A 27500-nucleotide genomic window follows, 5' to 3' on the forward strand; every position below is an offset into this window, starting at 1 on the left:
GCTTTAAAAGTCTTGTTTACTAAAGCCACAACATGAAACACAACAACATAAACGTGTCTGCAGGATCTTTACGGGTCTCCTCTAAACTCAACTCTGTGATGTGTATTATTAGTTTAACTGTACAGATCCAGATTTTCATTTCTAACCTGGTTTTTTATTCACTGTCAACTGTACAGTGAAGTGTCTTAAAACACATTGAAATAACACACTATGAACTCTATTCTACTACAACTCGTGCCTGCGACACTACAGTACTGCTGCCATAATGATACCTTGTCAATCTGACCTTATATAACTAAATAAACAAAATAAAATTGTTCACCTGTCAGTGAATTCAGCTGTGACTTCAGTTCTCTCCTCCTGGTCCCACACACAGCCTCTCTCTCTCTCTTCTCACTGTCTCTCTCTCCCGTAAACACACACACCCAGCCTCTCTCTCTCCCGTAAACACACACACACAGCCTCTCTCTCTCTCTTTCCCTCTGTCTCTCTATCCCATAAACACACACACAACTTTGCTCTCGCTCATTCCGGCTCTACCACCTGACTTCCTCTCTCTAGTGCTCTGTGATGGGACGGAGGGGCTGACCTACAGGCCAGACACGACTACTAATCCTCTTCTCCTCTTGTCTTCTCTCCTGTCCTCTCGTCTTCTTTAGGGGACAGTAAGGTCAGACCTGTTCTTTGGTACCTTTCCATCTCTCTCCTCTTCTCCTCATCTGGGGCGGCAGGGTAGCCAAGTGGTTAGAGTGTTGGACTAGTAACCGGAAGGTTGCAAGTTCAAACCCCCGAGCTGACAAATCTGTTGTTCTGAACAGGCAGTTAACCCACTGGGCCGTCATTGTAAATAAGAATCTGTTTAGTTCGACTTGCTTAGTTAAATAAAGGTTAAAAAAATATATAAAAAAATCTGTCCCCTCCTTCCTGTCTCTCTTCTCCTTTCCACCTCTCCTCTTCCCTCCCTCCACTCCACTCATCTCATCTCCTTTCCACCTCTCTCCTCTCATTTTTTAAAATTATTTTTTAAATAATGACAATTACAACAATACTGAATGAACACTTATTTTAACTGAATATAATACATCAATAAGATAAATGTAGCCTCAAATGCAACGGATTTGTATAAGTAGTGGGTGCGGAGTCAGGCAGGGAACAGAGGGTAAAGGACAATTGTTTTTTATTCCAGCGCAGGAAAACGGTCACGCCAAAACACCAGGTGCATAACAAAGACCGGCCCAAAAACAGGACCCAACCAGTCCAGCGAAAAACAAGAGAATCACACAAACACAAACATCAACAGAGGAAATCAGCCCGCACAAAAGCAGGCGGGCATCACCGGCTTCAATAGCCCAACTAAAACCTAAACAAGAAATAGGTGAAACCAATAAGACAAAACCAACAGAATCGGTGGCAGCTAGTAGACCGGTGACGACGACCGCCGAGCGCCGCCCGAACAGGGAGAGCAGCTAGTAGACCGGTGACGACGACCGCCGAGCGCCACCCGAACAGGGAGAGCAGCTAGTAGACCGGTGACGACGACCGCCGAGCGCCACCCGAACAGGGAGAGCAGCTAGTAGACCGGTGACGACGACCGCCGAGCGCCGCCCGAACAGGGAGAGCAGCTAGTAGACCGGTGACGACGACCGCCGAGCGCCACCCAAACAGGAAGAGGAGCCAACTTCGGTGGGAGTCGTGACATCAAATTAATAATGAAACATGTTCAATTTGGTTTAAATAACCAAACAGGTCAGGGACAAAGTTGGTTTAAATAATGCAAAAACTAAGTGTTGGAGAAGAAAGTAAAAGTGCAATATGTGTCATGGAAGAAAGCGGGGTCGAGACCCAGGGTCTCGAGCTTAATGATGAGTTTGGAGGGTACTATGGCGTTGAATGCTGAGCTGTTGTCGATGAACAGCATTCTTACATAGGTATTCCTCTTGTCCAGATGGGTTAGGGCATTGTGCAGTGTGATTGTGTCATCTGTGAACCTATTGGGGCGGTAAGCAAATTGAAGTGGGTCTAGGGTGTCAGGTAGGGTGGAGGTGATATGATCGTTGACTAGTTGTGGACAGGTGTCTTTTATACTGATAACAAGTTCAAACAGGTGCCATTAATACAGGTAACGAGTGGAGGACAGAGGAGCCTCTTAAAGCAGAAGTTACAGGTCTGTGAGAGCCAGAAATCTTGCTTGTTTGTAGGTGACCAAATGCTTATTTTCCACCATAATTTGTAAATAAATTCATAAAAAATCCTACAATGTGATTTTCTGGAAAAAAAAGGCTCATTTTGTCTGTCATAGTTGAAGTGTACCTATGATGAAAATAACAGGCCTCTCTCATCTTTTTAAGTGGGAGAACTTGCACAATTGGTGGCTGACTAAATACTTTTTTGCCCCACTGTATTGTACTCTATACCATCTACTGCATCTTGCCTATGCCGTTCGGTCATCGCTCATCCATATATTTATATGTACATATTCTTATTCATTCCTTTACACTTGTGTGTATAAGGTAGTTGTTGTGAAATTGTTAGCACAAGCATTTGGCTAAACTCACATTAACATCTGCTAACCATGTTCATGTGACATATTACATTTGATTTGATTTATAAAACATTTGATCTCAAATCCAAAATGTTTTGGAACATTTTCAAATTATGTTGACTACTTTAACCTTTTTGGGATAGGAGGCAGCATTTCACTTTTGGATGAATAGCGTGCCCAGAGTGAACTGCCTCCTACTCTGTCCCAGACTCTGTCCCATATATGCATATTATTAATAGTATTGGATAGAAAACACTTTGTTACTAAAACTGTTTGAATGATGTCTGTGAGTATAACATAACTCATATGGCAAGCGAAAACCTGAGAAGAAATCCAACCAGGAAGTGAGAAATCTGAGGTTGGTTGATTTTCAACCCAGTCCCTATTGAATTCACAGTGAGAAATGGAAGAAGTTGCACTTCCTGGGGCTTCCACTAGATGTAAACCGTCTTTAGAAACTTTTTTGAGGATTCTACTATAAAGGAGGGGCTCATGAGAGCTCTTTGAGTCAGTGATCTTTCAGGGTGTCTCAGGCTTGTGACGCGCGCTCCCGACAGAGTTTGCTCTCGTTCCAGTGCTTTTCTTCAGACAATGAAATTCTCCGGTTGGAACCTTATTGATGATCTTTGTTAAAAACATACTAAAGATTGATTCCATACATCGTATGGCTTGTTTCTACGACCTGTAACAGAACTTTTTGAGTTTTTGTCTGGACGAAGTGCTCGCACCTCATGAAGATGGATTACTGGGCTGAACACGCTAACAACAAGTGGCTAAATGATGGACTTTATGGAACAAATCAGTCATTTATTGTCGAACTGGGATTCCTGGGAGTGTCTTCTGATGAAGATCATCAAAGGTAAGTGAATATTTATAGTGTTTTTTCTAACTTCTGTTGACTCCAAAATGGCGGATATTTCTTTGGCTGGACTGGGCTCTGAGCACCGTTCTCAGCTTATGCTTTTTTCGTCAAGTTTTTGTTGAAATCTGACACAGCGGTTGCATTAAGGAGAAGTCTTTAATTCTGTGAATAACACTTGTATCTTTTATCAATGTTTATTATGAGTATTTCTGCAAAATCACTGGATGTTTTGGAATCAAAACATTACTGCACGTAACGCGCCAATGTAAACTGCGATTTTTGGATATAAATATACACATTATCGAACAAAACATACATGTATTGTGTAACATGATGTCCTATGAGTGTCATCTGATGAAGATCATCAAAGGTTAGCGATTCTGCTTTTTGTGACTCCTATCTTTGGCTGGGAAAATGGCTGTGTTTTTTAAACTTAGCTATTACCTAACATAATCATATGTTGTGCTTTCGCTGTAAAGCATTTTTGAAATCGGACACGATGGGTAGATTAACAAGATGTTTATCTTTCATTTGCTGTATTGGACTTGTTAATGTGTGAAAGTTACGTATTTCTGAAAAATATTTTAGAATTTTGCGCACTGCCTTTTCACCGGAATGTTGTCGAGGGGTTCCGCTAGCGGCCTGCCCTAGATAGGTTAAAGTCTTCTTCTCCGGAACCGCTGGATCGATTGGCACCATCTTTTCCAGGACTCCAGCTCAAACAATATGGCCGCTATGAGCCATTGAGATAGAATTAACGTTTTTTCCTGTTCAACAGCGCCACCATGCGGCCAAACTGAACCATACTTTACGGGTTAGCTAGTATATCCCTGAGCATGTGTGCCAAATGGCATCACTCTGAGTCAAACAGATCAAGCGATATTAACATGTGCCCGTTATAGCGCCACCGTGTGGTCGATATGAATGTGCTTGCATATGTTGAGTCTTGACAGTGTTTGGAGCATGTGTACCAAGTTTTGTTACAATACAAATATCTGTGTCTGATTTATATGCCTTTATGAGCCTGACCACACCCATGTGAATGTTTATTGGTCAGTAGTGGCCATGTTGTTTGACATACTAATCTGGAAAATATTGCGTTGTGAAACCTCGGCCCATAGATGCGATATATTAAGTTTTGTGCAGACTGGTCATTCAGTGCCAGAGGATTAGCGATTTAAGTGCAGAATTTACAGGTTCTTAAGCAAATGTATTCCTTGTGAGGAGAGGGACCTAAGTACTGAATTTCATAACTCTATGCTACACGGGGTGAGGGGCTGAGCTTTTAAAGTTTGTATTTTCAATCGCTTGTGATAGCGCCACAATGTGGCCAGTTGGCATGGCATTGCATGACAGGGTGTGGCCCTTGGCCCTTTACCATCATGCCAGGTTTTAAGGCTTTACCTAGGCCTTACCATGTCATGAGAATGTTAATCTTGTCACCAATATTTGGTGGAACCAGAATAATAATACTAATAATATATGCCAACAAATGCAATAGGGTTTCACCCAGCCTTGCTGCTTGAACCCCTAATTACAACGACCTAATATTAGAAACCCCATGAAGCAGTTTTTAAGTAGGGGTGTAATGGGCATTCAAACAACAACAGGTGCCTTGTGCAGCTGCAACTGAGCAGCACCGCAATGATTAACCTGGGTGTGTCTGTGCCCTGTATCAGAGAGTCAAACGAGAGAGAGAAAACAGCTCAACTCAAGCTTGTTTTCCAAGTCACTTCCAAGAAGTGGTACATTCAGTATTAACACCAGTAGGCAGGTCTTTAATCACAGCGACAGACGGGTTTCTCAGATGGATAAAGGCAGGGCGTCAGAGGAGCACAGCAGTAGAGGATGGCACACTAGTGAAAGCAGTTTAATCTCCTCACAGTCACCAAGCAGCACAATACTTTCCCTGGGACTAACATACACACACACACGCACACACGCACACACGCAAACAAGAACACTATTTAGCCCTAAACAGAGAGTACACAGTGACAGAATACCTGACCACTGTGACTGACCAAAAATTAAGGAAATCTTTGACTAATGTACAGACTTAGTGAGCATAGCCTTGCTATTGAGAAAGGTCGCCATAGGCAGACCTGGCTCTCAAGAAAAGACAGGCTATGTGCACACTGCCCACAAAATGAGATGGAAACTGTTTATTCCAACAGGTCCCAGACGTGCTCAATGGAATTGAGATCTGGGCTCTTCACTGACCACGGCAATCTGTTTATTTGGTTAATTATTTCACTTGCTTTGGCAATGTTAACATAAGTTTCTTATGCCAATAAAGCCCTTTGAATTGAATTGAAATTGAGAGAGAGACAAAGACAGAGAGAAAGAGAGAGAGAGAGAGAGAGAGAGAGAAACAGAGAGAGAGAGAGAGAGAGAGAGAGAGAGAGAGACAGAGAGAGAGGTTATCCAATTACATTGAATGAACTACAGGACAAAATACAAACCCTCAAACCCAAAAAGGCCTGTGGTGTTGATGATATCCTCAATGAAATTATAAAGCATACAGACCACGAATTCCAATTGGCTATACTTAAACACTTTAACCTTTTATGGCTGCAGGGGCAGTATTGAGTAGCTTGGATGAAAAGGTGCCCATTGTAAACGGCCAGCTCCTCAGTCTCAGTTGCTAATATATGCATAGTATTATTAGTATTGGATAGAAAACACTCTAAAGTTTCCAAAACTGTCAAAATATTGTCTGTGAGTATAACAGAACCGATATTGCAGGCGAAACCCTGAGGAAAATCAAAGCAGGAAGTGGCTTCTATTTTGAAAACTCCATGTTCCATAGCCTCCCTTTGCTCTATTTAAAGGGATATGAACCAGATTCCTTTTCCTATCGCTTCCTCAAGGTGTCAACAGTCTTCAGACGTAGTTTCAGGCTTTTATTTTGAAAAATGAGCCAGAACGATAACATCGCGTCAAGTGGTCACATGAGTTTTGCTCGCGCAACAGAGTTTGGATAGGGATTGCTTTTCCCTCTCCTACTGTGAAAGACATTTGCTGTTGATATATTATCGATTATATATTTTAAAAACAACCTGAGGATTGATTATAAAAAACGTTTGACATGTTTCTGTGGACATTATGGAAACTATTTGGAATTTGTCTGCGTTGTCGTGACCGCTCTTTCCTGTGAATTTCTGAACATAACGCGACAAACAAACAGAGGAATTTTGGATCAAAAAATTATCTTTATGGAACAAAAGGAACATTTGTTGTGTAACTGGGAGTCTTGTGAGTGAAAACATCCATAGATCATCAAAGGTAAACAATTAATTTGATTGATTTTCTGATTTTCGTGACCGAGCTTCCTGATGCTAAGTGTACTTAATGTTTTATCGTGCGATCGATAAAATTACACAAATGCTTGGATTGCGTTCACTGAAAAGCATAATTTCAAATTCTGAAACGACAGGTAGATTAACAAAAGGCTAAACTGTGTTTTCCTATATTGCACTGATTTCATGAATATAAATATTTATAGTAATATTTATTGTATGTAGCGCTATGCTATTCAACGGTTGTTGATGACACTTATCTCGATATCGGGATTGCAGCCATAACAAGTTAACATCATCCTCAGCTCTGGCATCTTCCCCAATATTTGGAACCAAGGACTGATCACCCCAATCCACAAAAGTGGAGACCAATTTGACCCAATAACTACTGTGGGATATGCGTCAACAGCAACCTTGGGAAAATCCTCTGCATTAACATTAACAGCAGACTAGTTAATTTCCTCAGTGAAAACAATCTACTGAGCAGATGTCAAATTGGCTTTTTACCAAATTACCACGTATTCACCCTGCACACCCTAATTGACAAACAAACAAACCAAAACACATTTGTTGATTTAAAAAATGATTTTGACTGAATTTGGGATGAGGGTCTGCTATACAAAGTGATGAAAAGTGGTGTTGTGGGGGTAAACATATGACATTATAAAATCCATGTAAACAACAAGTGTGCGGTTAAAATTGGCAAAAAAACACATTTCTTTCCACAGGGATGTGGGGTGAGACAGGGATGCAGCTTAAAGCCCCACCCTCTTCAACATATATATCAACGAATTGGTGAGGGCACTAGAACAGCAGCACGGCCTCACCATACTAGAATCTGAAGTCAGATGTCTACTGTTTGCTGATGATCTGGCACTACTGTCACCAACCAAGGAGGAGGGCCTACAGCAGCACCTAGACCTGGGCCCTGACAGTAAATCTCAGTAAGACCAAAATAATGGTGTTCCAAAAAAGGCGCAGTTGCTAGGATCACAAATACAAATTCCATCTAGACACCGTTACTCTAAAGCCCACAAAAAACTATGCATACCTCGGCCTAAACATCAGCGACACAGGTAACTTCCACAAAGCTATGAACGATCTGAGAGACAAGGCATCATCAAAACAAACATAAAAATCGACATACAAGTTAGGATCTGGCTAATAATACTTTAATAAGTTATAGAACCCAATGCCATTTATGATTGTGAGGTCTGGGGTCCACTCACCAACCAAGAAATCACAAAATGAAACAAACACCAAATTGAGACTATGCATGCAGAATTATGTACAATTATCCTCTGGCTACAACGTAAAACACCAAACAATGTATGCAGAGCAGAATTACGCCAATATACTGTCATGACAGGGCCCTAATTTGGATATAGCAAGCACCAACTATCTCTCTCACCACCTCTCTCTTCCCCCTACACCCAGGCTCTGTTATCTCAGGTCGTAAATTCCTGGAGGAGACTCTCTCCGTCATGCAGTATAGAGAGAGTTAGTTCAGTTCACAGTAGAACGAAGGAACTTCTTCTACATCACAGAACTTGAGAACTGAACAATGTCCATGTTTTGGAGAAGTCGTAAACGGTCGGTGGAGAATCTGAGGCTTGCATCTAATTATTGTATAAAATGAACGAGTAAAGATGAAACTATTTGTGAAATTGTGTGATGTGATTTTAAACCGTTAATGTGAGAGAATTGTATTTCTGTTTAAAGTTTCACTAAGTCATTGGGCCGCCCCCATGTGCACAGACATCGATCTGGCATCATGGGATAGCCTTTTCTGCTGTTCCGAATAAAAAACCCAACTAGAGAAGCCCACTTCAGACCATGCATACCTTGATTACCGAGAGGGCTAAGGTTTGAGTAGAGACCATGCGTACCTTCAGTATAAGCTGTTGTAATGGTTGCTAAACTCTGAGACTATCGATACTGACAGAATAAGAGCAAATCTTCGATACCAAGTACTAGTCTGCAGCTAGAATTTATGTCGACTGAATGCGAAGACCGACAACCGCAGAAACATCGATTCTATAAGAACAGAAAACTTTCCAACAGAAAAGGACGATTCCAACAGAGATCACGATGACACACTGAGCGTAAATATATATATTGATTACAATTATTCCCGAATGAGTGAGCGTTCATGTGCAAAGGATTAGCATTTAAATTATTATAATTATCAACTGTGTAGTGACTTTTGTCTTTCGCACCCTTCTCAGTCCCTTTGTCTACCAAGCCGCAATACCAGTTTGGCCCACTAGGGCACATCACCTATCATTTCTTTGTAACCATACCTACTGTTTGTTTGTTACGCATTTCTGTGAATATTTAGTTAGTTAGTAAATAAATTATTAAGATTGATGTATGTTTGATTCATAGCAAAGACTGGGTTCGTGCAGGTAACCAACAATTTACGACGTTTGGAATGAGACTAACGTGAGGTAAATAATAATTCATTAATTAGAAGACTAATTGATCAGATATTAAAATATCTGAAAAGTTATATTAGGAAAATTATAACTTTGTAATCTCAAGATTTTACTTGGTGCACCGACTTCCTAGTTAATTACAGTTAGTTAGTTTAATCACGTAATAATAATAATTACAGAGGATTGATTTGATAAAATAATAGTCTTCACTTTAATGATGCAAATGACACGACAATACGCTAATTATCAAAATCCAGAAAAGAGCTGTTACATTATACAACATTGCAATTTATTGCCCTGGCCACATCTGCAGTCCTCATGCCTCCTTGCAGCATGCCTAAGGCACGTTCACGGAGATGAGCAGGGACCCTGGGCATCTTTCTTTTGGTGCAGAGTCAGTAGAAAGGCCTCTTTAGTGTCCTATGTTTTCACAACTGTGACCTTAATTGCCTACCGTCTGTAAGTTGTTAGTGTCTTAACGACCGTTCCACAGGTGCATGTTCAATAATTGTTTATGGTTCATTGAACAAGCATGGGAAACAGTGTTTAAACTCTTTACCATGAAGATCTGTGAAGTTATTTGGATTTTTACAAATTATCTTTGAAAGACAGGGTACTGAAAAGGGAAGTTTTTTGTTGTTGCTGAGTTTATATTTGAAAATAATTTCCACACTGCCCACAAAATGAAGTGGAAACTGAGCCGCACTTCTTACCCTCCTTCCAAATGTATGGCCATGTTAGAGACACATATTTCCCTCAGATTACACAGACTAACAAAGAACTTGAAAACAAATCCAAGTTTGATTAACTACCATATCTACTGGGTGAAATTCCACAAGAAAAAGGAAACCAGTGAAGAACAAACACTATTCTAAATACAACCAATATTTATGTTTATTTATTTTACCTTTTATACTTTAACTATTTTCACATCATTACAACACTGTATATATACATAATATGACATTTGAAATGTCTCTATTCCTTTACTGTTTATTGTTTACTGTTTATTTCACTTTAATGTATCTATTTTATTGCTTTGGCAATGAAAACATATGTTTCTCATGCCAATAAAGTCCATGGAATTGAATTGAGAGCAGCAGTGTTCTGACAGGGTGGTTAGTGTGTTGATTAGCAGGCTGTGTGTACAGACACACACACACACACACACAGTAATACAACAGTCAGCTAGTGGTACTGCTGCTGTGCTGAGAGGAGAGGGACAGCTAGTGGTACTGCTGTTGTGTTGTGCTGAGAGGAGAGGGACAGCTAGTGGTACTGCTGTTGTGCTGAGAGGAGAGGAGAGGGACAGCTAGTGGTACTGCTGTTGTGCTGTGCTGAGAGGAGAGGGACAGCTAGTGGTACTGCTGTTGTGCTGAGATCTTGTAGCGTCATACCCAAGAAGAATCAAGGCTGTAATCGCTGCCAAAGGTGCTTCAGCAAAGCACTGAGTCTAGGGTATTGTGTGTAAATTGAAAACTAATATTAAATAATAATACTAAAGCCTACTAAAGCCTAAATAGTAATACTAAAGCCCCTTCCCTCAGCTGTTCTTTTCTTCCCCGAATCCCGGATTGCACCTTTAATTTCATGACTAAAGTAACAGTGTATTGAAATTGCAAGCCGTGCCTTTAATAAGCTACCTTGCTGGTTAACTTTTTTCCTTCTCATCAAAAGATTTGCAAGAGCAAATAGCTGTCTGAGGGACAGGGAGATATCAACCATGGTCTCTCCTAGCTGTCTCTCCTTAAATCTTCAGGGGAGGCATTTCTGGAGAGAGTGAGGAGTCCAACCAGAGACAGCACATAGTTCATCACTTCTCACCTGACAGTGTGTGTGTGTGTTTGTGTGTTCCATCAATCAGCAGTACTCTCTCAGCCCTCTACTCCCAAAGCTCATTACCTCACCATGACCAGGCTTGTTGTCAGTGAGAACCCCTTCAGCTAGCTATCTATCCAGCCAAGCTACAGGTCAATATATTCAGGTTCTGTCAATCAATAGAAAACATAGCTGTTGTGTGCCTTTTGAGCTAGAGAGCGTGCGCGCGAGAGAGAGATAGAGTGCGAAAGAGAGATACAGAGAGCGAGAGAGAGAGTATTCTGTGAGTTCAGTGTTCACATTGTACCCAAACATTAACAGCAGACCACATCACAGTCTGACTCTGAACACTACAGGGGCACAACAGACCACCTACAGCTGCCAGAGGAGATGGATGGAGCCAAAAACACTAAGGCTGACACACACACACACACACACACTTCACCAGAGAGGAGTTGTGTTGTTGTAGAGGTAAATAAACTGCTTTTTTGGACCATCAAAAATACATTGAATGGAACCTAGCATGATACGCGGACCATTAATATTCTAATGTATTAATTGCCATTTTCCAGGTGCCAATAATGTCAACAGGGCTTCAGGTGATTCGAGTCCACAAAGCTGGAGGGACGTGGGCTGCACTTCGCTTCCTTCATCTATTTGCTCAATAAAACCGGTCGGGAATCCTGTAAAATTGTCAGGTTGACTGAGTACGCCACAAATGAAGTAGGGGATCCGACGCATTCCAGGCCCCGGCAGTGAGTTGTGAATATGAGTTAAACAAAGAGAACGGGGTAATCATGTAACTAACTGGTTTTAAATTGCAGCTTTAATTTGGCGATATTTGCTGGACACTGGCGATTAACCTCGGTTGCGGTGTATTTCACATTTTATTAACTAGGCTAGATTAATCGGCCCCGTGCATGTTCGACAGGGACGTCGGTATGCGGGTAAAAACTGCAAAAACTTCTGAATAGTATGTCAATTAGCCAGTGATCTAACCGGTGTAAAACGTCAGTTATAAGAAGAACGTAGGTCAACCCTTACGAAAAAAAGATTGCAATCAGAGTGCAGTATAACTGCAGAATGCATTATAACTGCGGTATGCTGCAAATACTGCGTCCAAAATAAGAGTTGCGTTTACTTCAGTCATTTTGCAGTGTAACTGCAGTGACGGTGCTGTATAACTGCACTTAAACAATCGAATTCTGCAATTACTGCGTCCAAAATACCACAGTCGACTGCAATTACTGCGTCCAAAATACCACAGTCGACTGCAATTACTGCACTTTTACTTCAGTTTCAAAACGGCAATCTTTTTTTGTTAGGGAAAACTGGTCAACATTTGTGGTTGTGGGAGCAGCGTGTATTCTAGCTGCTGCAAGACAAGACAAGACAATACAAATTGGCGCTTACCATATTTTGCATGCAGATTCTTTCTCAGGCAATAGATGTTTCGTGTGGTAGCCAATCAACTGAATAGCTATCAAATCTGTTGTTTCAAGTTGGCATCTCTCGGGACTTTGCAGAGAAGGCAGATTTTCGCTATGGCCACTGCAGAATGAACCACTGCCGCCTGCTCGTTGTCTCTTTCCCTCTCTGTGATTTGAACTGACTGCGCAGAGGTTAGCGAAGGGGGAGGCATAGGGAGAAGGGAGAGAATCGAACCCGGACTGTCCTGTGCTGGTGCTACGAGTATAAACTGGAACACTGGCGCCACTTAGTGGCAGAATCAATTCAATTCAAGGGGCTTTATTGGCATGGGAAACGTGTTAACATTGCCAAAGTGAGGTAGATAATATTCAAAAGTGAAATAAACAATAAAAATTAACAGTAAACATTACACATACAGAAGTTTCAAAACAATAAAGACATTACAAATGTCATTTACATATATACAGTGTTTTAACAATGTACAAATGGTTAAAGGACACAATATAAAACAAATAAGCATAAATATGGGTTGTATTTACAATGGTGTTTTTTGAATCATTCATTGACAGGCATTTGGGAAAGGATCATCTCTGCATACTGTACCATAGAGCAGGGGTTCCCTAATTCGGTCCCGAATCACGGCAAAGGTAAGAATCTCTGGATTAAATATCTAATGTTAGCTAAATTTAGTAATGAATAAATTGGCTACATTTCTTTACATTTACATTTCTGTGAACTGTCTTGTGTAAGTTTTAAATTGACACAATACCTGTTAGCAAAGACGTCAGCTAGAGGTGACGTGCAGAAGCTTGCTGGGATTTGTAGTCTTGCATGATGTCTACTTTGATGCTAATTAGCGTTTTCGATTCTGAGAGTAAATAGAGCCAAATATATTGATAAAAGTCACCTTGTCCGAGAGAGATTTAAATGGTTATCCAAACGTCACGCCAGGGGAAGTCTACACAAAACACAGCCATTATTTCTAAAATTCCCTATGGGAAAAATTAATGGTGGAAAAAAACGGTTGGAAGCATTTCCCTGTTTGACCACTAGGGTTGGGGTCCACACAATACACAACCTATGGAGATCCTATAGTTCACTATTCTATATGCTTTCTATGTAGTTCTATTACAAAACCTACCAAACACACCCAAATAAAGTGGGATAAAGTTCCTAAGATTCTTAACAGTGTTGTCCCCTGCTGTGTGTGTGTGTGTGTGTGTGTGTGTGTGTGTGTGTGTGTGTGTGTGTGTGTGTGTGTGTGCAGGGCATAGGCTTGGACACTGGGTGGTTCGGAAGACTGGTGACCAGAGGTGAGTAAACAAGGTCAGGAACCCCCCTCGCCCGGTGTTCCTCACTGACACACAAACATACGCACACACACACACCAGACTAGGCTGGTGGGAGGAACTATAAGAGGACAGGCTCGTTGTAATGATATGAATGGAACAGAGTTAAACATTTGGTTTTCATATGTTTGATGTAGGACCATTCCAGTCCAGTCTTAACAATGAGCCCCTCCTTCTATAGCTCTTCCCACCAGCCTACTCTGACACACACACACACACACACAGTGTGTGTATCAATGTAGCTGTGTGTGTTTCATAATGGAGTGTTTCTGGTGAGGGTCAGTTCCAAGGCTGTTCTGATCAGTCCTACACCATCATGGTGCTGAACCAAGGCAAGGTCTACAACATTCAGATACGTCACCAAGGCAACACATAACACCTGGGCACCGGTCTCATGGGTAGCGAGGTCCCTTGCTCCGTCAAGGGATTCCCTCACAAACAAGAATTCAACTTCTTTTTTTGAAATGATTTTATTGAACAGATGGTGAGAGGAAGACTGTGGGAAAAGATAGAGGTCTTGTGAAAGAGCATGAGGTGGGATTTGAACCAATACCGAGACTGATGGAGGCTGCGTCATTACCACTAGACCAGCCCGGGGAATTCAAGACTGTTCAGCTAACATGCTGACCAGACCGGTCACAAAATACATTTAGAAATCCATGTTAGTCAATTATTATTCCGTGTTAGCATACAAATGCAATTAAACATGGGTCTATCTTTCAGGCACTTTTATCTAAAGGAGCTTAGACTTTACAAACGGATCTGGGGCGAGGCTGTAGGGTTTATTGGCTGTGCAAGGAGAAACACCACCCACTTGTTGACTTGATGCCTTAACACATCATAAACTAACCAATGGGCCTTTCCATTCTATCCTGCAGCAGTTTCCCAGGAGTTAAGGAGATGATAGACCATACCACACACACACCTCTGCTGCTCATAAACATGGAGAGGACCTGGAGCACAGAGCCAGTGCTGCCTGCTGCACCCTGCACCTCTCTGACCAGAACCAGCAGTGCAGGAGACACAGTGTGTGTGTGTGTGGTAGGGAGATGCACAATGAAAAAAATATGACATAAAGTAGCTTTTATTGTGTAGTATTCAAATCACAGTTGAAGGTTTATTTTTATAAGGTTAATGTTTGAAGTTGCACATCAAGTTAAATGTAGTGAAGTTGTATACATTACACTGATCTTGATCTATAATTTTTCAGTTTTGATCATTAAACTCAGAGAATAAAGGTAAAATAAAATAAATGTATGTTTGGACTATTTCCTGTTGAGCCTACCCAGTTTTATAACCCACCCACCAACTCCACTCTCCTCTTCTCTTAATCTTCTCCTTCTTCACATTTCCATTTTCTCCTTCTTCCTCCCACTCCTCTTCTACCTCCCCCTGTTCTACATCCCCCTCTTCTTCCTCATCCTCCTCTTCTACCCCCCCTTTTCCTCCTCCTCTTCCTCCCCCTCCTCTTCGACTTCCCCCTCTTCTTCATCTTCTTCCTCCCCCTCTTCCTACTCCTCTTCTACCCCCCCCCTCATCTACCTCCTCCTCTTTCTCCCCTCCACTTCTACCTCCCCCTCCTCATCTACCTCCTCCTCTTTCTCCCCCTCCTCTTCTACCTCTTCCTCTACCTCTCCCTCCTCATCTACCTCTTCCTCTACCTCCCCCTCCTCATCTACCTCCTCAACTTCCTCCCTCTCTTCTTCTTCCTCCTCTTCTACTTGTACCTTCCCCTCTTCTTCCTCCTCCTATTCTTCCTCTTCCCCTTCTTCTTCCTCCTCTATATATTATTTTCCTTTACTTCGCCATGTTCATCCTCTCCTTCTCCTCTCCTCCCTCACTCCTCAGCCTGAGGTCCAGGCTTGGGCCAGGTCACCCCCTGTTCCACTCTGTTCAGAGAGGCCATCTTTTCTGGGTGTCTGAATCACACGATCAGGTCACACTGTGTCAGCTGGGTCCGACCTGAGATACACAACAGAAGAACATCTAATATATCCCTGTTCTAACTAAATCCAATCCAATACAAAAGGAGAGCTCAATGATTTTCTTCTTATAGGAAACAAACAAGAAACCCCATAAGAGAATCAAGAGGAGAAATGTCTACCAGTTCATTATGTATAATAAGATACAGATTGAGATTAAGATGTCATATTATTGATGTGTCCCAAATAGTACACTATTCCCTATACACTGCCCTACTTTTGACCAGGCTCCATATGTCTCTGGTCAAAACTAGTGCACTATGTAGGGAATATGGTGCCTTTTTGGGACATAGCCTCACTGTTGTAGTGATGAACGTTTGTTTGCCAACTATCCGTCTCCTTTGGCAGAGACACAGCTTCATGTCTTCACATCAAATCATCTCATAATCAGTCTGACTGTCATAGCCTAGACACATCTCCCCATATCTAACACATCAACTGGGGGCCCATCCTATCCAAAGGCCATCGATAAGCCACATGCCAAATTCTGACACGTTGAACATCTGAACATCATGGTTGAATTGCACAGCGGTTCGTTGGCTAGCGGGTCGAAATTCTATTTTGGACGCGCAGGAGGACGCATTTCAGAGTTAACACAACAGTTTCATCACTCGATTTGCATAGTATCTACACATTAGAACGCCGATTGAGTCCCAAATTACACCCTATTCCAATAGTGCACTACTGTTGACCAGAGCCCTACAGACATACGTACATGCCAGTCTGTCCAGACGCTCAGACATGGAGTCCAGCCCCTTCAGAATGTGGTCCAGTTCTGTTCACCCTGTTCTGTTCTCCTCTCTCTTCTCTCCATCTGAAGCCCCAGTCAACTAGATTACATTCAGTCAGTACAACAAAGTCATGTCAACCTGCATGGTCACTGATTCACATAGAAATCCATACAGTAGCCTGGTATATTAATTTGAATAAAGGTCAGAACATCAGACATTCCTAGTGAATCATGCATCTCTGTTGGAATCCATCCGCTGGATCAGGACTGGTCCGCTGCACCACCAGGTCATAGGTCATCCACTTCAGCTGCACTGAGAAACCACAGGCGAGACAAGAGGGACATGGCTGTCAGTGTCAAAGTGGGTTCACATGAGTATGACTTTAAAAAAACAAGGCAGAATTTAGAATGAATTACACACACCCATTAACTTTTCTAAATGGAATATTATAGAGTGGGTAGTAAATGGATTAGGAGGCGATAAGAAGTTAGGGTTTAAGTCTAACACCTCGATCACACCTACTGTGTCATTGCATTTTGGGCACACCAGAAGACCATTCATTTCCAATGGAACACTACGTTTGCCCTGCAGCATTGCGTTGCAGAGGCAGCTGCAGTGCGATCTGTGTGGTGCATACGTTGGCATTATTGAACCCTGACAGTAAGTCAAACTGTATGCGTAGACGGCTTGACAGAAATCGTAGCAGAACGAGAATGTTGAACTTATGTTGCGCAAAACCCTGTCTATGTGATCGAGCCGTAAGTAAAGTAACATTATTTTTGCTACTATTTTCCTTTATTGTTTCTGAAAATAACAGCTACATACATCATCATACAGAAAATCTAGATGTAAAAATATTAGAAAATTAAACAGCCTACAACATTCAAATGGTACCAATTACCATAATACGACAACATACCTGAATGATTTTCCATGTCTTCGATCATCCTCTCTAAACCCTTGTTCAACTCCATCATATTTTTGCCACAGTCCTTTTGATTGTCGCCAGATGAAGCCGGAGATTCCGCCATCTATAAACGTGCGACATTCATATGAAGATTTGAATCATAAATGAATAGCTCACCAAAACCAAGCAGAACTTAAGCACACTGAAAATGTTTCAGAAACATACCATAATCAATGGATAAACAGCAACCTGGTACAACACAAGGATGTGCTTAAGCTTAAATTTATAAACTTCAAACATATACATTTGTGAATTATTTTAGTTGACAGGTGTAACGTTACGTAGCCGTTAGCTGACGTTAGTTCCGTTGGCTGGCAAGGCTAACCATTCCAAATGTATCCAAAGTAAACTAAATGTGAAGTCAGTGAGCTTGTCAATCTTGGATAAAATAACAAACCTTTGAGTACTTTAATTAAATTCTTATTTTTTAAATATTTACAAGTGAACTAAATACTTAGGATATTGGGTCGTTATCTAGCGGCCTCTTCCTCTGGATGCTCTCCCACACAGAGGAACAAACGTGCTACCGCGTGCTGTGTGGACCACATTTTACTGAATGCTATCACATTTGACTGGGTGCTACCACATTTTACTGGGTGCTACCACATTTTACTGGGTGCTATCACATTTTACTGGGTGCTATCACATTTTACTGGGTGCTATCACATTTTACTGGGTGCTACCGCATTTTACTGGGTGCTATCACATTTTTTTTCGCCCACACGGAGGCGCCAGGTTCTAACAAAGCAACAAAGTTACAGCTGAACCACTACTCGTTCATGTGACTGAGATGCCAAAAATACACTTTACAAAGTTATGGCAACAACAGACACATTTGAGGGAGAGAAGAAAGACATATTTATAATGTTCCCCATCAACGCGGGCTCTAGAATTCAATAGCAATCTAGCCAACTATTTAGGTTCAGTGAACAGGCATTTGGAAAATGTATAGGCCGATTATCAGCAATCATACACGTTTCAAGAAATGTATATTTAATTAGATTTGTTTATTTTCTTCACAACACAAAAATGGAATGAAACGCTTACTAAGAGTATGGGTGTATATTCCTTTGGAGAGAGGGAGCCTGAAGAAACTGGTTGACAGACACTCCTGTCAGAAACCTCACCTGGCTAAACAACCAATCAGGAGAAACGGGTGTTGCCAGGGAAACAGATAAAACCTGTGCAACAGTTGACAGTGCTGACAGAGCGAGGGCAAAGAGTAAACAGGTAGAGGTAGAGGTGTAGAGAGAGAGAGAGAGAGAGAGAGACCCCGCGGGCACAACTCAGACACTAAAACAGTCATCATCTTCCAAGGACCAGAACAACACCGGTGAGAGAGAGACAAGAGATTCTGACCATGGCGTCGTTCGAACCTCAGGGCCAGTCTCCTCCTTGCTGTGGCCCCCAGTTCCCCAGCTTGGGCCAGGAACCTCCAGAACTCAGCATGTACAGTGACTGCTACTATCCTCCGCCATCGCTCCCCAGCCCCCAGCGCACCCCCGACACCTCCTACGACTACAGCACCTCCTCCCCCAACCCTTACCTGTGGTTCAACGGATCCGGCATCAACGCTCCCCCATACCTGGCCACTGCCGGGCCTCCAGGTAACCCCGGGCCCCCCTTCGTCCCCCAGCACTATGGAATGCAGAGGCCCTACCTGGGGTCCAGCGGGGCGGGGGTCCCTGGGGGGGAGCTGAGCTGGTTCTCTCTGCCCTCACAGGAAGACCTGATGAAGCTGGTACGCCCGCCCTACTCCTACTCTGCCCTCATCGCCATGGCGATCCACGGGGCCCCGGAGCGGCGGCTGACCCTGAGTCAGATCTACCAGTACGTGGCCGATAACTTCCCCTTCTACAACAAGAGCAAGGCTGGCTGGCAGAACTCGATCAGGCACAACCTGTCACTTAACGACTGCTTCAAGAAGGTCCCCAGAGACGAGGACGATCCTGGTAAGACTAACTACATTATAATAAAATAACCAATCAATCTAAGGTATGACAGTACTTGATGGTTGAATTATTCATTTTGAATCTAACCTTGGCACCCAGAACCAAATCTGTCATGACAGACAAATGTGAATCTGCTGTTAATCTTTAGTCAAGTCAAAATTCTACTTTAGTTGTGATGTGTCTTTACTTTAAGTAGCCATTGTGACTTGTCTTTAGAGTGTGTAACAGTCTAGTGGTAGAACGTCTTTAGAGTGTGTAACAGTCTAGTGATAGAACGTCTTTAGAGTGTGTAACAGTCTAGTGATGGAACAGCTTGTCTTTAGAGTGTGTAACAGTCTAGTGATAGAACGTCTTTAGAGTGTAACAGTCGAGTGATGGAACAGCTTGTCTTTAGAGTGTGTAACAGTCTAGTGAATGAACAGCTTGTCTTTAGAGTGTAACAGTCTAGTGATACACCAGCTTGTCTTTAGAGTGTGTAACAGTCTAGTGATGGAACAGCTTGTCTTTAGAGTGTAACAGTCGAGTGATGGAACAGCTTGTCTTTAGAGTGTGTAACAGTCTAGTGAATGAACAGCTTGTCTTTAGAGTGTAACAGTCTAGTGATACACCAGCTTGTCTTTAGAGTGTGTAACAGTCTAGTGATGGAACAGCTTGTCTTTAGAGTGTGTAAAAGTCGTGTCATAAAATGATAGATTAACTGTGTTTAGTAATGATAGTAGAGGATGCAGTCAGTAGTCCATGTGTCAACCCCAAACACATTCTAATCTACCCCCCCCCCCCCTTTCTCTTTCCCTCACTCTCTCTCTTCCAGGTAAGGGTAACTACTGGACACTAGACCCAAACTGTGAGAAGATGTTTGACAATGGAAACTTCCGTCGTAAGAGGAAGAGGAAGTCTGATTCGCTGTCTGGAGGAGAGGGGGAGTCAGTAGGGCTGGAGTCAGGTGATCCCAATGACCGGGGGAGTCCCCAACCCCCCAGCAACCATGGGATCGACATGTCCCCCACGCCAGAGAGAATCCCCTCCCCTTCCTCCTCAGGTACCGCCCCTTGCCTGAGCAGCTTCCTGTCTGAGATGTCTGGAGTGGCGTCTGGGGGAGCCAATGTAATCGGAGGAGATTCGCTGAACCATGCCCTGCCCATAACCCTTACCCTGGACGGGACCCAGAGGCCTACACAGCCTGGGGGTTTTGGTAGTTACTGCCCTAGCTCAGGTGCTTCGGAGTGGGCTTCCCGGCTACCGCCTCCTACTGGCCTCTCCTCCTCGCCCACCCACTCCTCCCTGGGTTACAGCAGCCCCATCCTCAGCCAGTTCAATGGGCATTTCTACCCTGGCTTGGGCTCAGCAAGCATCCTATACCCACGGGAAGGCACAGAGGTCTGAAGAGACTGATAGAGAGGGAGACAAGGATGGGCAGAAGACAACTAGAGGTCTAAAGACACTAAATAAAGAAGGAGAGTGAGAAAGAGACTTCTACCTGAGACTGAACTGTCTGCACACACACACACACACACACACACACACACACACACACACACACACACACAGTAGTCCGTTAGCGCTGACAGGGCAGGGATCAGTTGCATGTGACAGCAGGATGAGCAGGGCCTGGTTCCCAAGGAAACAGCAGAGTCAGCCATGACACACAAATCTATAATTTTGTATATATTTGTATTTAAGGTGTGTATTTTATTGGTCGTGTATGTGTTTTTATCTCTGAGTGCTTGCGTTTAAAACATTTGTTCAACATGTGCCATTGTAGAATAGTGATTTGCGATGGATGGCACAGACCTGGGTTCAGATACATGTGTATTGAGTATTTGTCATTCAAATATTTTGTTCTGTGTATTTAAGTATTTTCAAATAAACAGCTCAAAACAAGTACTTTTCATTGAGCGTTTGAATGGTTATTTGTGAGAAAAAAAACAAATAGTAAACCAAATTGAATCTGAAAGTATTTTCAAATATTTATTTCATATACTCGTTTCAGATACCTGGGGTAAATGCATGGGAGAGTATTTGAGTCAGTGTATTTGAGTATTTCCTAATACTTTCCAAGTGTATTTACAAATAAATGTCAATATTCAACTACTTGTTTTTTTTTTCAAATAAATTTGATCTGAATACTTGTTTTGAATTGTATTGAAAAGTAATTGAAATACCTTAAATAGCATTTGAACCCAGGTCTGGTACGGCTTATACCAACATTGGTCTGATGTTTGTTTTTGATAAGAATAATAAAATACAGAAAAACTTTCTCTGATGTGTCATCCGTCTTACTCTTTTTAACTCAGAAATAAAAAACAGCCTGGCTGGCTAGTGTTGTAAGGGAGTTATCTGTCTCAACAAATCTTTGTAAAAGATGGTTAACGGCATCAAGCCTCCAGTGAAAAATGACCCTCCTAAAACACACAGGTAGGACAGAAACAGCCCTGTCAGAGAAACGATGACCAGCGAACCAGGGAAAGCTGCTTCTCAGGGTAACTCAATCCTACGGTATGATAAGGATATACTGATGGGTAGATGAATAGCGGGCTAACTGATTGTTGTAAAATCGTGAGAATCACCATACCTCACCCCTCTCTCTTCTCTCTGCTCTCACACAATAACTCACCCCCTTTCTCGCAGTCCTGCTGACTGGACAAGTCCTGGATTTAGGAAAGGAGATAAGGAGGGGGATGACTTTTGAGGTGAGAGAGGGTTGAGGTACTTTTCCCAAGTGTAAGTTGTAGAATAAAGTAAGATATAGAGGTTGTTAGCCAGATAAAATACAACTTTGAAACATCACCCATCAACCCCTCCCCTTCCCCTCCTCCACAGTGCTGACTGAAAGTTCAAGTGAGCAATCACAGCTAGATGAAAAGATAATCCTTTCTTGCTGCAAGGGAATTTGTCTTCCACACTAAAAACAAGTTTGGTTAATGTACTACATTGGCACGTATTTTGTACATGACCATCTCCTTGGCATGAACAGGTTAAAGACGCTGTGGGCCTTTTTTCAATGCTAAAAGGACAAGACATTGACTACAAAAAAAGGAATAGCAGTTGATATATGAGTAGATGTTTTACTGAACCTAACCAAAACTATACAAACTACACAAACTATACAAACTATACAAAGTAAATAGTTAGAATCTGTTGTACATTCAGGAGAAAATTAAATTAGAGCTTTTGGTACGTATTAAGTATGTATAGTCTGTTCAATATATTTGTAGAGAAATTTGTATCCAAATAAACACTTTTGATAAATTTCCGTCTCTGGCACCGTAGGCCTTTATTTACCCAGAAACACTGGCAGCATGACTGATGTACGGTGTCCACACAGAGAGGAACAGAAACACTGGCAGCATGACTGATGTACAGTGTCCACACAGAGAGGGACAGAAACACTGGCAGCATGACTGATGTACGGTGTCCACACAGAGAGGAACAAAAACACTGGCAGCATGACTGATGTACAGTGTCCACACAGAGAGGAACAAAAACACTGGCAGCATGACTGATGTACGGTGTCCACACAGAGAGGGACATAAACACTGGCAGCATGACTGATGTACAGTGTCCACACAGAGAGGGACAGAAACACTGGCAGCATGACTGATGTACAGTGTCCACACAGAGAGGAACAAAAACACTGGCAGCATGACTGATGTACGGTGTCCACACAGAGAGGAACAGAAACACTGGCAGCATGACTGATGTACAGTGTCCACACAGAGAGGGACAGAAACACTGGCAGCATGACTGATGTACAGTGTCCACACAGAGAGGGACAGAAACACTGGCAGCATGACTGATGTACAGTGTCCAAACAGAGAGGGACAGAAACACTGGCAGCATGACTGATGTACGGTGTCCACACAGAGAGGAACAGAAACACTGGCAGCATGACTGATGTACAGTGTCCACACAGAGAGGGACAGAAACACTGGCAGCATGACTGATGTACAGTGTCCAAACAGAGAGGGACAGAAACACTGGCAGCATGACTGATGTACGGTGTCCACACAGAGAGGAACAGAAACATTGGCAGCATGACTGATGTACAGTGTCCACACAGAGAGGGACAGAAACACTGGCAGCATGACTGATGTACGGTGTCCACACAGAGAGGGACAGAAACACTGGCAGCATGACTGATGTACAGTGTCCACACAGAGAGGAACAGAAACACTGGCAGCATGACTGATGTACAGTGTCCACACAGAGAGGGACAGAAACACTGGCAGCATGACTGATGTACGGTGTCCACACAGAGAGGGACAGAAACACTGGCAGCATGACTGATGTACAGTGTCCACACAGAGAGGGACAGAAACACTGGCAGCATGACTGATGTACAGTGTCCACACAGAGAGGAACAGAAACACTGGCAGCATGACTGATGTACGGTGTCCACACAGAGAGGAACAAAAACACTGGCAGCATGACTGATGTACAGTGTCCACACAGAGAGGGACAGAAACACTGGCAGCATGACTGATGTACAGTGTCCACACAGAGAGGGACAGAAACACTGGCAGCATGACTGATGTACAGTGTCCACACAGAGAGGAACAGAAACACTGGCAGCATGACTGATGTACGGTGTCCACACAGAGAGGAACAAAAACACTGGCAGCATGACTGATGTACAGTGTCCACACAGAGAGGGACAGAAACACTGGCAGCATGACTGATGTACAGTGTCCACACAGAGAGGGACAGAAACACTGGCAGCATGACTGATGTACGGTGTCCACACAGAGAGGGACAGAAACACTGGCAGCATGACTGATGTACAGTGTCCACACAGAGAGGAACAAAAACACTGGCAGCATGACTGATGTACGGTGTCCACACAGAGAGGGACATAAACACTGGCAGCATGACTGATGTACAGTGTCCACACAGAGAGGGACAGAAACACTGGCAGCATGACTGATGTACAGTGTCCACACAGAGAGGAACAAAAACACTGGCAGCATGACTGATGTACGGTGTCCACACAGAGAGGAACAGAAACACTGGCAGCATGACTGATGTACAGTGTCCACACAGAGAGGGACAGAAACACTGGCAGCATGACTGATGTACGGTGTCCACACAGAGAGGAACAGAAACACTGGCAGCATGACTGATGTACAGTGTCCACACAGAGAGGGACAGAAACACTGGCAGCATGACTGATGTACAGTGTCCAAACAGAGAGGGACAGAAACACTGGCAGCATGACTGATGTACGGTGTCCACACAGAGAGGAACAGAAACACTGGCAGCATGACTGATGTATAGTGTCCACACAGAGAGGGACAGAAACACTGGCAGCATGACTGATGTACGGTGTCCACACAGAGAGGGACAGAAACACTGGCAGCATGACTGATGTACAGTGTCCACACAGAGAGGGACAGAAACACTGGCAGCATGACTGATGTACGGTGTCCACACAGAGAGGAACAGAAACACTGGCAGCATGACTGATGTACGGTGTCCACACAGAGAGGAACAAAAACACTGGCAGCATGACTGATGTACAGTGTCCACACAGGGAGGGACAGAAACACTGGCAGCATGACTGATGTACGGTGTCCACACAGAGAGGGACAGAAACACTGGCAGCATGACTGATGTACAGTGTCCACACAGAGAGGGACAGAAACACTGGCAGCATGACTGATGTACAGTGTCCACACAGAGAGGAACAGAAACACTGGCAGCATGACTGATGTACGGTGTCCACACAGAGAGGGACAGAAACACTGGTAGCATGACTGATGTACAGTGTCCACACAGAGAGGAACAGAAACACTGGCAGCATGACTGATGTACGGTGTCCACACAGAGAGGGACAGAAACACTGGCAGCATGACTGATGTACAGTGTCCACACAGAGAGTGACAGAAACACTGGCAGCATGACTGATGTACGGTGTCCACACAGAGAGGAACAGAAACACTGGCAGCATGACTGATGTACGGTGTCCACACAGAGAGGAACAGAAACACTGGCAGCATGACTGATGTACAGTGTCCGCACAGAGAGGGACAGAAACACTGGCAGCATGACTGATGTACGGTGTCCACACAGAGAGGGACAGAAACACTGGCAGCATGACTGATGTACAGTGTCCACACAGAGAGGGACAGAAACACTGGCAGCATGACTGATGTACAGTGTCCACACAGAGAGGAACAGAAACACTGGCAGCATGACTGATGTACAGTGTCCACACAGAGAGGGACAGAAACACTGGCAGCATGACTGATGTACGGTGTCCACACAGAGAGGGACAGAAACACTGGCAGCATGACTGATGTACGGTGTCCACACTGAGAGGGACAGAAACACTGGCAGCATGACTGATGTACGGTGTCCACACTGAGAGGGACAGAAACACTGGCAGCATGACTGATGTACGGTGTCCACACAGAGAGGGACAGAAACACTGGCAGCATGACTGATGTACGGTGTCCACACAGAGAGGGACAGAAACACTGGCAGCATGACTGATGTACGGTGTCCACACAGAGAGGGACAGAAACACTGGCAGCATGACTGACTGGCTAAATCATTTATTTATTCTGCCATTAGTTTTTCGGTGTCTTTTTCAAACCCAGTTTGGCCATGTGAGGATAATGGTGTCTGTATCCCAATGGTACCCTATTCCCTATAAAGTACACAACTTTTGACCAGAGCCCGACTGAAACACAACAGATACCACATGTGGGGTTCTGGAGTGTAATCTTTTAGCCGTCTTCAAATTGACACAGTTACGAAATAAATGCAAATACATTTCAAAGGCTAATCAAACCGCTGACAGGGGCGACAAGGGCGACAGGGGCAACAGGGGCGACAGGGGTCAGGGCTGAAGCAGTGTTTTTCTAAAGGAAATGTGGGCCCTGGTCAAAAGCAGTGCAATCTATAGGGAAAAGAGTGCCATTTAGGACTAGCCTAAATAATCTGTATGTTATGAGAGTATGCAGCCACACCCAATAATCACTGTATAGGTCATATGGCCTAGGATGGTACTGCTCAACACTGCAGTAGGAGATATAGGTCATATGGGCCAGTATGGTACTGCTCAACACTGCAGTAGGAGATATAGGTCATATGTTCCAGGATGGTACTGCTCAACACTGCAGTAGGATATATAGGTCATATGGCCTACGATGGTACTGCTCAACACTGCAGTAGGATAAATGGGTCATATGTTCCAGGATGGTACTGCTCAACACTGCAGTAGGAGATATAGGTCATATGGGCCAGTATGGTACTGCTCAACACTGCAGTTGGAGATATAGGTCATATGGCCTAGGATGGTACTGCTCAGCACTGCAGTAGGATATATAGGTCATATGGCCTAGGATGGTACTGCTCAACACTGCAGTAGGAGATATAGGTCATATGGCCCAGGATGGTACTGCTCAACACTGCAGTAGGAGATATAGGTCATATGGGCCAGTATGGTACTGCTCAACACTGCAGTAGGAGATATAGGTCATATGGCCCAGGATGGTAATCAATCAATCAAATTTATTTTATATAGCCCTTCGTACATCAGCTGATATCTCAAAGTGCTGTACAGAAACCCAGCCTAAAACCCCAAACAGCAAGCAATGCAGGTGAAGAAGCACGGTGGCTAGGAAAAACTCCCTAGAAAGGCCAAAACCTAGGAAGAAACCTAGAGAGGAACCAGGCTATGTGGGGTGGCCAGTCCTCTTCTGGCTGTGCCGGGTGGAGATTATAACAAAACATGGTCAAGATGTTCAAATGTTCATAAATGACCAGCATGGTCGAATAATAATAAGGCAGAATAGTTGAAACTGGAGCAGCAGCACAGTCAGGTGGACTGGGGACAGCAAGGAGTCATCATGTCAGGTATTCCTGGGGCATGGTCCTAGGGCTCAGGTCCTCCGAGAGAGAGAAAGAAAGAGAGAATTAGAGAGAGCATATGTGGGATGGCCAGTCCTCTTCTGGCTGTGCCGGGTGGAGATTATAACAGAACATGGCCAAGATGTTCAAATGTTCATAAATGATCAGCATGGTCGAATAATAATAAGGCAGAACAGTTGAAACTGGAGCAGCAGCACAGCCAGGTGGACTGGGGACAGCAAGGAGTCATCATGTCAGGTAGTCCTGGGGCATGG

At 43.4% G+C, this 27500-nt stretch overlaps 2 protein-coding genes and 1 long non-coding RNA gene across 7 annotated transcripts in view; 2 read left to right on the forward strand and 1 right to left on the reverse strand.

Annotated features, from left to right (window-relative positions):
- LOC110489108 (NEDD4-binding protein 3-A) overlaps window positions 1–27500 on the reverse strand; it is a 117710-nt gene that overhangs the window by 63491 nt on the left and 26719 nt on the right. For 2 of the 4 annotated variants that reach the window (XM_036943279.2, XM_090198691.1), the window contains exon 1: window positions 12373–12610. The exons of 1 other annotated variant lie outside the window; for it this stretch is intronic. The gene's annotated coding sequence lies outside the window, so the exon portion shown is untranslated. Of the gene's footprint in view, window positions 1–322; window positions 458–12372; window positions 12611–27500 lie in introns of those variants that run through there. One more of the 4 variants, XM_036943280.2, reaches the window with a different exon arrangement.
- LOC110489109 (uncharacterized) lies at window positions 11627–14992 on the forward strand. 2 transcript variants are annotated; one of them, XR_002468523.3, is made up of 4 exons: window positions 11627–11714; window positions 12960–13037; window positions 13658–13703; window positions 14618–14992. It is a non-coding gene; the product is annotated as an uncharacterized LOC110489109 (long non-coding RNA). The 2 variants fall into 2 exon arrangements; XR_002468524.3 differs by having other exon boundaries at window positions 11638–11750.
- Window positions 18615–21629, forward strand: LOC110489110 (forkhead box protein I3-B). Its single transcript, XM_036943283.2, has 2 exons — window positions 18615–19371; window positions 20183–21629. Exons 1-2 carry the CDS (start codon window positions 18780–18782, stop codon window positions 20752–20754), a joined length of 1164 nt encoding a protein of 387 aa, XP_036799178.2. The 5' UTR covers window positions 18615–18779; the 3' UTR covers window positions 20755–21629.

This window comes from Oncorhynchus mykiss, chromosome 14, assembly GCF_057628025.1.
Source record: "Oncorhynchus mykiss isolate SJ-2025 chromosome 14, ASM5762802v1, whole genome shotgun sequence".
Classification (NCBI taxonomy): Eukaryota; Metazoa; Chordata; class Actinopteri; order Salmoniformes; family Salmonidae; genus Oncorhynchus; species Oncorhynchus mykiss.